This window comes from Eumetopias jubatus, unplaced genomic scaffold (assembly GCF_037043125.1).
Source record: "Eumetopias jubatus isolate StellerSeaLion01/CBP00866 unplaced genomic scaffold, mEumJub1_p1.0 scaffold_7, whole genome shotgun sequence".
Taxonomy (NCBI): domain Eukaryota; kingdom Metazoa; phylum Chordata; class Mammalia; order Carnivora; family Otariidae; genus Eumetopias; species Eumetopias jubatus.
This window is the reverse complement of record NW_028274813.1, coordinates 124,748-136,375: the sequence shown is the minus strand read 5'-3', so window position 1 is coordinate 136,375 and position 11,628 is coordinate 124,748. Positions and strand designations below refer to the sequence as shown.

At 45.0% G+C, this 11,628-nt stretch overlaps 1 protein-coding gene across 1 annotated transcript; it reads right to left on the bottom strand.

Annotated features, from left to right (window-relative positions):
* Positions 1 to 400: 400 nt before the first annotated feature.
* Positions 401 to 2,222, bottom strand: LOC114202708 (endogenous retrovirus group K member 6 Env polyprotein-like). The gene is made up of 2 exons (XM_088024983.1): positions 579 to 2,222; positions 401 to 406 (listed from the first exon to the last, which is right to left on the bottom strand). The coding sequence occupies exons 1-2, from the start codon at positions 2,220 to 2,222 to the stop codon at positions 401 to 403; spliced, it is 1,650 nt and encodes a 549-aa protein (XP_087881109.1).
* Positions 2,223 to 11,628: the final 9,406 nt, after the last annotated feature.

Genomic DNA, 11,628 nt, shown 5'->3' with positions numbered 1-11,628 from the left:
CACAGGTTCCTCCCTGCCCTCTCCTGGCTCCGTCCCGAGTTTCTGGTTCAAGGCCAGGTTCCTCAAGCGCATAGTTTCTTCCCTGTTTTGCTCACGCGGTATGCCTTTAAAGGGCCCGGTGCGCTATTTTTCAGGGCCTATCAATAACACTGTGGTTTTCTTAGCCTAAATACAACTCGGGCTAGCCAGTACAACATGTTCTTGTATGGGGGCAGTCAGGTGGCCATGGTTCAAAGGGATCAGGGAGCCTTTGCTCTACCTGATTAACCCCTTTGTTGCTCATGGCTCCCGACATTTCCCCCTCTTATCTTTAAACGCAACATGTGTACATTTGCTTGGGTACTGGCCATGAAAGCAAACAGACAGCGACTCCAAGCACACCATAAGCAGAGTAATAAGGTTACCCCTACAACCAGAGCACACATAATCCAGAAGGAATGTTGGAGGATATTAAAGGGGTTAAACCCCTGTAGCTTTTGTAGAAAGGATTGTGCCATGTCTCCGGGGGTGACTACATGCAGATGGGAGGAGGCTATATTGTTTATTTGTTCTTGCAATTGAAGCAGATCTAGGCTTACATTTGTCTCATGCCAGATACCTTGCAAGTGCCTCTGCACCGTTTCCCAGGAGACATTGTCAGCCTTCAAGGGGGTTACACAAATGGAACCATACCCGCCGTGGCATACAAAGGATAAACGAGTATGTAACAGTGAATATTGGGTGCCCAGGTACTCGACGGCCTGCTCTAGACCATCTAGGCGAGCCAAGATCTTCCTATCTATACTTCCCTGGGTGGCAAGGGTCTGGGAGACATTATGAGCCAAGCTATTTACATGAGCGGCAGTATGTATGCCCTGGGACAGTGCCACCGTGGAAACAGTAGCTGATGCTATCAAAGACACCAAGGCAGTGATGCCAGCTATTAGGAGGCCTAGGAAACGTCGTCCCCGGCTAAGTAGGCCCTCCAATTCTTGCGCAAATTGGTAGCCATAATCTCTATACCAGGGCCCCCCCACCTCTACAGGCATCATTAGATAAGGGGGCTGCATGGCTAGGAAAACCTTCTTTGTTGGATTTGGGGCGCTGGGTAAAGGCAAACAGTTGGTGAGATAACACTCCTCACAAGTTATTTTGTAAAGGGTTCTATTGGCCTTAGCCTCGGGTACTACAGATCCGTCCCCCACTACAAACAGGAACGGTGGGGAAAGACATGCCTGAATTTGAAATGTCAATGGGCCCGTGGGGAAGCCAGGGGAAAGAGACGAATTAGCTTTAACATCTCTCATGGCCGCAACAATTTTCCACAAGTCCGGGTGTCTCATACTCCCCAGTGACAGCAGTCCCCCGGGAGCAGAATTATTGTGGTCATATGGCCCATATTCTGAAGGCGGGGGGGAGCGGCACAAAGGGAGATCCCCGTCTTTTGACCAGTCAATTATATAAGTATCAGGTATGCCATGGGGAGTCACAATCTCTGGGTTGTGATGAACGCAGGTTTTCCAAGAGGGTCCGTAGGTTTTCCACGTTAAGTCAGATTTGCAGAGGGGATAGTCAAGGTGTGGGGTCTCAAGGGATCTGGAAGCGGGTCCGAAACGGCCAACAGGCAGGGGCGGTCGATGTTGAAGGACAACCTCGTTGATGTCCCAATTCTCCACCATTACATGAGGTGTCAAAGTGTCTCCTCTAGGTGGCTCAGTTCCATACCAAGAGCGGATTCTTCGGGAGACTGATGAAGTGACCACGCATCCATAATGGGGCGCCTCAGGGCCATCGATGGCCTGGAAACAAATGGGGGGGGCAGAAGCCAGGCTGGTCCAGTTAAAAGGCGCCACAGCATGAGTGAGGCCGGAAATCTCAGGCCCATCAAAAATGTCTGTGAAGTTAGTAAACACCTTGGGTGAGGGATCCTTCCAGGTGACTGCCCTCGCGGTAGGATGGTCCGGGACAAAAGCCCAGTAAGAAGAGGCCTGGGCAGAGTCAAGGGTTAAAAGTGATAGCATGGCAAGGAAAAGGGCAACAGCCGTGACTGGCTGGCCCGACTCACGCACAGTGGCCTCAGCTCGAGCGGTCAGGGCTTTGATGTCTCCCCATGTTATTTTCCTCTGATCCGAGGCGGGGCGTCTCCTCGTCCTCCCGGAGCGGATCTGGAGCCGCCTCATTCTGCAAACCATTACGGACAATGCGGACGCATCGAAGCGGGAGCCAGCGTGGCGTCTCCTCATCCTGGGGAAAGATACAAGTGTATCCTCGGCCCTGGCGTAGGACCGGGTCGGGTCCCCTCCATTTCATGGTGGCGGGGTCACGCCACTTTGCATAGAGGAGGGGAGTCTGCTCAGGCTGCCAAAAACGTTCGGCGGCAGTGCGGCCAACCGAGTCAACATTCAAAAAATTTAAAACAAAGAGTACTAATGAAAGGTGTAAATGAGGTGAATATTTTATTTTCCCCTGTAGTATTTCCCCCTCCTTTAATTTTTTGAGGTACATTTTGAGGGTGGAGTGGGCTCTTTCGACAATGGCTTGACCTTGAGAATTATAGGGAATGCCTGTTGTATGAGTGATGTGAAAATTTGCACAAAAGGTCTGGAATGCTGAAGAGGTATAGGCTGAACCATTGTCGGTCTTAAGAGCCTTCGGCATGCCCAGAACTGCGAATGCTGCGAAGAGATGATTTTGGACATCTACAAAAGCTTCACCGGAGTGTGCAGTAGCAAAAATATAGTTAGAGAAGGTGTCGATGGAGACATGGATGTATTTAAGGCGGCCAAACGGTAAGTAAGTGGTTACATCCATCTGCCAAATGTGGTTAGGAAGGAGCCCTCTGGGGTTAATGGCATATGAGGGGGGGTTAAAAAATTGGGGACAGGACTGGCAATTTGTCGGGATTCTTCCCAGGAGATGCCGTATTGGTGCCGTAAGGCTTGTGCATTTTGATGGAATTTCGCATGGCTGCTTTTTGCTGCCTGAATGGTGTTTGTAGAAAATATATGTGTATTTTTATCAGCTATGCGATTGCCCTCCGCTAGGGGGCCAGGAAGGTTAGAGTGAGCTCTGATGTGTGTTACAAATAGAGGGTGTTGCCTCTGTAATAAGAGGAGCTGGATTGACTTGAATGCCGCAAAAAATCCTCAAGGGTGCCCGTGGACTTCCAAGGCCTTATGGCCGCCTGACATGCTGAATTGGCATTCTCAAAGGCTAGCTGCTTCACTATAATAGTTCCTGCCTCTCCGTCCACAACAATCCTACTCACGGCTTGTAACAGCCGTGAAACAAAGTCTTGATAGCGTTCATCGGGTCCCTGTCTTATTTTGGATAACTCCTCTGTCCTTGTGCCAGTGGTCGGTAACTTTTTCCATGCAGTCAAAACAGCCTCATTGATTTGAGCATAAGCAATCTCAGGGAAATGTATTTGGTTACCCACTTCATAATAAGCTCCAGTACCAGCCAACATCTCATATGTGACAGGGATTTGGGTCCTTCTGTTATAGATAGCCAGATTGTTACACTTTTCCTCGAATTCGGCCTTCCACAACAAATAATCTCCCCCATTAAGGCAAGCCCGGGCAACAACCTTCCAATCTCCCGGGCAAAGAGCTTCTCTGGTAAGGTTCTCCATCATGGATAGGGTAAAGGGAGCAGTGGCCCCGTACTGACTACAGCCAGCCTTTAAGTCTTTTAACATTTTAAAATTTAGGGCAGTATAAGTCCGTTGGCCTCCCTGTAAGGTTACTGGGTAGGCATTAAACTCTCCCACGTCCTCTCCCGCTTGCTGCGCTGTTAGTAAAGTCCTCTGCAAAGGGCTAATGCCGGACACAGGAAACTTAGCAGCGCTCTGCTGATTGGTCATAATAGGAAAAGCCTGCAGCGTGCTAGTTTGAGTACACCTAGTCACGGAATTAATCCCTTGACCAGAGGCTGTGACTGCAGGCAGGACCGATTTCAACGATGTGGGCATAGTCAGAATAGGGTCATCATCAAGATAAACATCATCGTCGCCAAATTCATCCCCACCACTCTGAGCCTTAGGGGCTTTCCCCGCCAAGGGCATAGGCGGTGGTGGAGGAGGGAAAGGGTCCTGGGTGGGTAAGTTGACATCATCGCCCAGGATCTCAAAAGAGGACACCCCAGTGGGAGTCAGGGGTACTTTAATAGGATCTTTTTCCTCATCTTCAACCCATGATTTTAAAGATATCAGTTCAATTTTTTGTTGTGGCTCCAGGATTTCACAAATATGAGACCAAAGGCCCATTGTATTGGGCGGCAAGGCACCGGAGCCCCTCAACTTTATTTGATTTTTCATCTCTTGGCCCACCCGTCTCCAATCCTCTGGGTTTGCTGTTCCTATTAGTGGGAACCAAGGGCACAAGTCTTCTATATTCCTGAAAAATTCCTGCAGGGTAGAGGAAGACACCTTATGCCCTCTCTCTGCCAATAAAACCCGCAGGGTCCGCAGAAAATATGCATGACTAGCGGACTGACTTTGTCCCATAATTTCTTACTCCTGTCGTGCCGGTTAAAGGACCGGTTCTCTTACCTGAATGTTTGCAACGTCAGTGTCCAGGATCCTCTTTCATGTGCTCAGGTCCCTGTTCGGGCGCCACTTGTCACGGCCCGCATACAAGGTCGAACAGGGATGAGGGTAAGAGAATGAAACATAAAAGTATGGGAACAGGAGGGTTGCCCACGGGGATGCCGCGAGCAACAACTTTATTCTTACTTACACACTTTATATAAGTTCAGGTTATATAACAATAGGACATAAACAAGTTCCACAGGTTCCTCCCTGCCCTCTCCTGGCTCCGTCCCGAGTTTCTGGTTCAAAGTCAGGTTCCTCAAGCGCATAGTTTCTTCCCTGTTTTGCTCACGCGGTATGCCTTTAAAGGGCCCGGTGCGCTATTTTTCAGGGCCTATCAATAACACTGTGGTTTTCTTAGCCTAAATACAACTCGGGCTAGCCAGTACAACATGTTCTTGTATGGGGGCAGTCAGGTGGCCATGGTTCAAAGGGATCAGGGAGACTTTGCTCTACCTGATTAACCCCTTTGTTGCTCATGGCTCCCGACAGTTCCTGACCTTAAGGGAAATGCTCTCAGTTTTTCCCCATTGAGAATGATATTGCTGCTCTATTATTAAATTTTTGAGGCACCTCCACACTGTTTTCCAAAGCGGCTATACCAACTTGCATTCCCACCAACAGTGTAAGAGGGTTCCCCTTTCTGCACAACCTCTCCAACATTTGTTGTTTCTTTCCCTGTCCATTTTTGCCATTCTAACTGGTGTAAGGTGGTATCTCAGTGTGGTTTTGATTTGAATTTCCCTGATGGCTAATGATGATGAACACTTTTTCGTGTGTCTGTTAGCCGTTTGTATGTCTTCTTCAGAGAAGTGTCTATTCATGTCTTCTGCCCATTTTTTTACTTGATTGTTTGTTTTTTGGGTGTTGAGTTTGCAAAGTTCTTAATAGATCTTCGATACCAGCCTTTTATCTGTAGTGTCATTTGCAAATATCTTCTCCCATTCTGTGGGTTGAGTCTTTGTTTTGTTGACTGTTTCTTTTGCTGTCCAGAAACTTTTTATCTTGATGAAGTCCCAAAAGTTCATCCTTGCTTTTTTTCACTAGTTTTTGGAGATGTATCTTGAAAAAAGTTGCTGTGGTCTATATCACAGGGGTTACTGCCTATATTCTCCTCTAGGATTTTCATATATTCCTGTCTCAAATTGGAGGTCTTTCATCCATTTTGAGTTTATCTTTGTGTATGGTGTTAGAGAATGGTCAAGTTTCATTCTTATGCATGTGGCTGTCCAATTTTCCCAGCACCATTTATTGAAGAGACTGTCTTTTTTCCATTACATATTTTTTCCTGCTTTGTCGAAGATTATTTGACCATAGAGTTGAGGGTCCATATCTGGGCTCTCTATTCTGTTCCATTGGTCTATATGTCTGTTTTTGTGCCAGTACCATGCTGTCCTGGTGATCACAGCTTTGTAATATAGCTTGAAATCGGGCAACGTGATACCCCCAGTTTTTCTTTTTCAACATTTCCTTGGAGATTCGAGGTCTTTCCTGATTCCATACAGATTATAGGATTGTTTGTTCCAGCACTTTTGGAATTTTGATCAGGATGGCATTGAAGGTATAGATTCCTCTGGGTAGAATAGACATTTTAACAATGTTTATTCTTCCGATCCATAAGCATGGAAGTTTTCCCATCTTTTTGTGTCTTCTTCAATTTCTTTCATGAGTGTTCTGTAGTTCCTAGAGTATAGATCCTTTATCTCTTTGGTTAGGATTATTCCGAGGTATCTTATGGGTTTTGATGCTTTTGTAAATTGAATCATTTCTCTAACTTCTCTTTTGACAGTTGCATTGTCAGTGTATAAGAAAGCAACTGATTTCTGTGCATTGATTTTGTATCCTGCCACATTACTGAATTGCTGGATGAGTTCTAGTAATTTGGGGGTGGAGTCTTTTGGGTTTTACCTATAAAGTATCATGTCATTTGTGAAGAGAGAGAGTTTGACTTCTTATTTCCCAATTTGAATACATTTTCTTTCTTTTTGTTGTCTGATTGCTGTTGCTAGGACTTCTAGTACTATGTTAAACAGTAATGGTGAGAGTGCGCATCCCTGTCTTGTTCCTGACCTTACGGGAAAAGCTCTCAGCTTTTCCCTATTGACAATGATATTCACTGTGGGTATTTCATAGATGGATTTCATGAACTTGAGGAGTGTTCCCTCTATGCCTATACTCTGAAGAGTTTTAATCAGGAAGGAATGCTGTCTTATGTCAAATGCCTTTTCTGCATCAATTGAGAGGACCATATGGTTCTTCTCTCTCCTCTTATTAATGTGTTCTATCACATTGATTGATTTGTGAATGTTGAACCACCCTTGCATCTTGGGGATAACTCCCACTTTGTCATGGTGGATGATCCTTTTAATGTATTGTTGGATCCAATTAGCTAGGATTTTGTTGAGGCTTTTGGAATCCATATTCATCAGAGATATCAGTCTAAAGTCTCCTTTTTGATGGTGTCTTTGCGTGGTTTGGGGATTAAGGTAATGTTGGCCTCATTGAATGAGTTTGAAAGTTTTACTTCTGTTTCTATTTTTTGAAAGAGTTTCAGGAGAATAGGTATTATTTCTCTTTGAATGTTTGGTAGAATTCCCCAGGGAATCCATCAGGCCCTGGACTCTTGTTTTTTGGGAGGTTTTGGATCACTGCTTTAATCTCGTTACTGGTTATTGGCCTATTCAGGTTGTCAATTTCTTCTTCTTTCAGTCTTGGCAGGTTCTAGGTTTCCAGGAAGGCATCCATTTCATCCAGATAGCTCAGTTTACTGGCATATAGTTGTTGATAATAATTCCTAATAATTGTTTCTTTTTCCTTGGTGCTAGTCGTGATCTCTCCCCTTTCATTCATAATTTTATTAATTTGGTACTTTCTCTTTTCTTTTGAATAAGTCTGGCCAGTGATTTATTGATCTTATTAATTCTTTCAAGGAATCAGCTTTTCTTTTAGTTGATTTGACCTACTGTGTTTCTCATTTCTAATTCATTGATCTCTGCTCTAATCTTAATTATTTCTCTTCTAATGTGTGGCTTAGGCATTGTTTGTTGCTTTTTCTCTACTTCTTTAAGGTGTAGAGTTAGTTGTTGAATTCGGGATTTTTCTATTTTTTTTTTGAGTGAAGCTTGGATGGCTATGTATTTCTCCCTTAGGACTGCTTTTGCAGTACCCCATAGGTTTTGGACTGATGTGTTTTCATTCTCATTGATTTCCCTGAATTGTATAAGTTCTTCTTTGATTTCCCGGTTGGCCCAAACATTCTTGAGCAGAGAGGTCTTTAGCTTTCAAGTGTTTGGATTCCTTCCAAATTTTTTCTTGTGATTGAGTTCCAGTTTTAAAGCATCACAGTCTGAGAATATGCAGGGAATAATCTCAATCTTTTGGTATCGGTTGATACCTGATTTGTGACCCAGTACGTGGTCTATTCTGGACAAAGTTCCATGTGCACTCGAGAAAATGGGTATTCTGTTGTTTTAGGGTGGAATGTTCTGTATATATCTATGAGGTCTATCTTGTCCAGTGTGTCATTCAGAGCTCTTGTTTCTTTGTTGATTTTCTGCTTAGATATTCTGTCTATTGCTGAGAGTGGAGTATTGAGGTCTCTTACAATTAACGTATTGTTATCAATATGGCTCTTAATTTTGTTTAACACCAGGCTTATGTAGTTGGCTGCTCCCCTGTTGGGGACAAAGATATTTACAATTGTTAGATCTTCTTGTTGGATAGACCCTCTAAGAATGATATAATGTCCCTCTGGATCTCTTATTACACTCTTTCGTTTAAAATCTAATTTGTCTGATACAAGAATTGCTATCCCATCTTTCTTTTGAGGTCCACTGGCATGGGAGATGGATCTCCATCCCTTCACTTTCAGTCTGGATGTATCTTTAGTTTCAAAATGAGTCTACTGTAGACAGCATATGGATGGGTCCTGTCTTTTTATCCAATCTGGAACCCTGTGCCATTTTATGGGAGCATTTAGGCCATTCATGTTGTGAGTGATTATTGAAAGATATGAATTAACTGTCATCATGTTGCCTGTGAAGACCTTGTTTGTATAGATTGTCCCTGTAAATTTCTGCTCTATATCATTCTTGGGGTCTTTCTCCTATTATATAATTCCCCTTAATATATCTTGCAGGGCCTGCTTAGTGGTCACATATTCTTTCAGTTTCTACTGGTCTTGGAAGTTCTGGATCTCTCCATCCAGTCTAAATGACAGCCTTGCCAGATAAAGTATTCTTGGCTGCATGTTCTTCTTGTTTAGTACCTTGAATATGTCTTGCCAGGCCTTTCTGGCTTGGCAGGTCTCTGTGGATAGGTCTGATGTTATTCTGATGTTCCTCCCTCTGTGTGTAAGGAATCTCTTTCCCCTAACTGCCCTTAGAATGGTTTCCTTGGTTCTAATATTTGCTAGTTTTACTATTATATGCCAGGGTGTTGGCCTGTTTTCCTTGACGTTGGGAGGGGTCCTCTCTGCCTCTAGGACATATATATTTGTTTCATTCCCCAGATTAGGGAAGTTCTCCGCTATGATTTGCTCAAATATATCTTCTAGTTCTCTCTCTCTCTCTCTCTCCACCCCCTCCGGGATTCTAATAATTCTGACATTGGAAGGTCATGGTGTCACTTATTTCTCTGATTCTATTTTCATGGATTCTGATTTGTTTTCCCCTGACCTCTGCTTTTCCCTTTTTCTCTACTAATTGGTCTTCTAGGTCACTAATCTGTTCTACTGCCTCACTTACCCTAGCTGTTAGATTATCTAGATTAGATTGGATCTCATTGGTAGAATTTTTAAGTTCTGCCAATTCAGCTTTCATTTCTGCCCTTAGAGACCCTACGTTGCCATTAATTGATTCCTCCATTCTAACTATTGTCTTCACAATTGCCGGCCTGAGTTCCATCTCCAATATCTTGGTCATATCTACATCCATTTGTAAATCTGTGGCATAAATCATAATCTCTGAGTGTTTCCTATTTTGGTGGTTCCTCCCTCCTAGTCATTCTGTTGAGGGGTGGTTAAGGGAAGATACAGAGTCCAAATTATTGACCACAACCCAAGCAAGATATACCTGTTTTCTAGGGACTTTAGGGTTGATCGTCTCTTGTTTTCCCAGCCTGTCTTCTGGGGCAGGGGCCTGCTGTGCCGTTACTCAGGCAACCTTCTTTTGGTTTTTTTGTTTGTTTGTTTGTTTAATATTTTATTTATTTATTTATTTGAGAGAGCGAGTATGACAGAGAGAGAGAGAGCATATGAGACGGGGTAGGGTCAGAGGGAGAAGCAGACTCCCCGCTGAGCAGTAAACCCAATGTGGGACTCGATCCAGGGACTCTGGGATCATGACCTGAGCCAAAGGCAGTTGCTCAACCAACTGAGCCACCCAGGTGCCCAGCAACCTTCTTTTGGGCAGAGTTGCCCTGCTCCCTGTGGCGGGTGATGGGCTCAGTGAAAACCGGTTTTTGGGTGTTTTTGTTCTCTGGCATCTTTCCCTGGCAGCTTTCTGTGTCTCTTCCAAGAATTAGAGCAGAAGAGACCACTTCCCACCTTCTGCCCCAAAGCAGAGAGATCACAGTCTATTCTTCAGTGAGCTCACCAGGCCACACTATTACCATTTCTGTCTGTGCTGCTATAAACTGCAGTCCTTGGTTGTGCACCCCTCAGCAGTGCTCCTAGTGCTCACCTCCAGGTCGGGGCACATCTTTACTCTTTGTGCTTCTATAACCGCCAGCCACCAGTTTGCATGCGTGCAGCCCTGCCGCTCTGGGTTTCAATCCAGGGGGCTGCCCTAAAGTCCTTTACCCACTGCTTCTGGTCTGCGGGTCTGTGCCCCATTCCCAGTGCAGGAGGCTGTCGCTCACTGGTGGTACAGGATCCTGTCGGTTCCCTCCCCCTTCCATTTATCCTCCAATATCTTCTCATGGAATCAGGGCTCCCCGCTTTGTATCTGGATACCAACCTCCTGTGATATTCTGTTTGTAGAGATCCAGATCTATCTTCTTACATCTCAGGCTGATTTCGTGGGTGATCAGAGTGGTCTGGTAGACACCCAGCTCAATTCTGGACTAGCCAGAATAGGGTCCCGTACTCCTCCACCATCTTTTCAAGAATTGTTTTGACCCAGGGGATTTTAAAGGAGGTTTAGGACAGACGATCAAAGAAGGGAGTACAGTGGTTGGTAACTTTTCTTTTTCACACCCAGGCTGAATGATGCCAACTACCAAAGTAACCTCAGCCTCCTGTGTTTTCATTTGAGAAGAGAACCACACATGCTGCTAAAGTCTAGGAACGAGCCACAATAGAGGATTGGAGGAAACAACCCCTGGGTCTCACATGTGCTCAGCAGTACATTTTTTTCCTCACCAGCTGTTGTGAGAAAAAAATAACATACATACTTGTAACTCACCAATCATCATACGGAGTACTGGGGAATGTTTTACTCAGTAAGCTCAAAGGAAGCTTCAAAGCAAAAGCCAAAAGGATCAAATGACTTGCAAATTATTGGAATAAGATATGTGCTAGGACATGTAACATTACAAACCATTATTTTCAACACCTCTAAGGTATAATTTGCAATGTCTACCTCCACATGCCAAGGAAGTAGGAAGCAGTGTCTCCACAGTGAGGAATAGGGGTAATGCACAGAAAGTGACGCAGCAGTACCATGGGAGATGGAACAGGTAAAGGATTTAATTGTGTTATAACTGTATATCACATATTCAAGTATCTGGAGGAAGGATTGAAAGTGTTGAATACAGGGATGCCTCTGGGTCCAACTCTCTTCCCATGGCCCATGTGAGCACTCATGCACATGGCCCACCCACCTCTCCCACATCCACCCCAGCTGAACTGATGTGCAGGCCCACCCACTGCCACACCCTGTGACTGTGACATAATCCACACAGGTGGCCCCCAGGTGTAGGGTGCTGGCAGCCTGAGGCAGCCCTCTGTTCTGTCAGATGCTCTAGACTTGGCCCTCACTCAGGATCCTCCCTTTATCCATTCTCACTGACAGATGTCCTTGAGCAGGGGCACGAGCCTGGCAAAGGGCCAGGTCACC

What these genes read in the sequence shown, in the direction of transcription:
- LOC114202708 (XM_088024983.1), bottom strand. Translation starts at nt 2,222, where the DNA reads ATGAGGAGACGCCACGCTGGCTCCCGCTTCGATGCGTCCGCATTGTCC.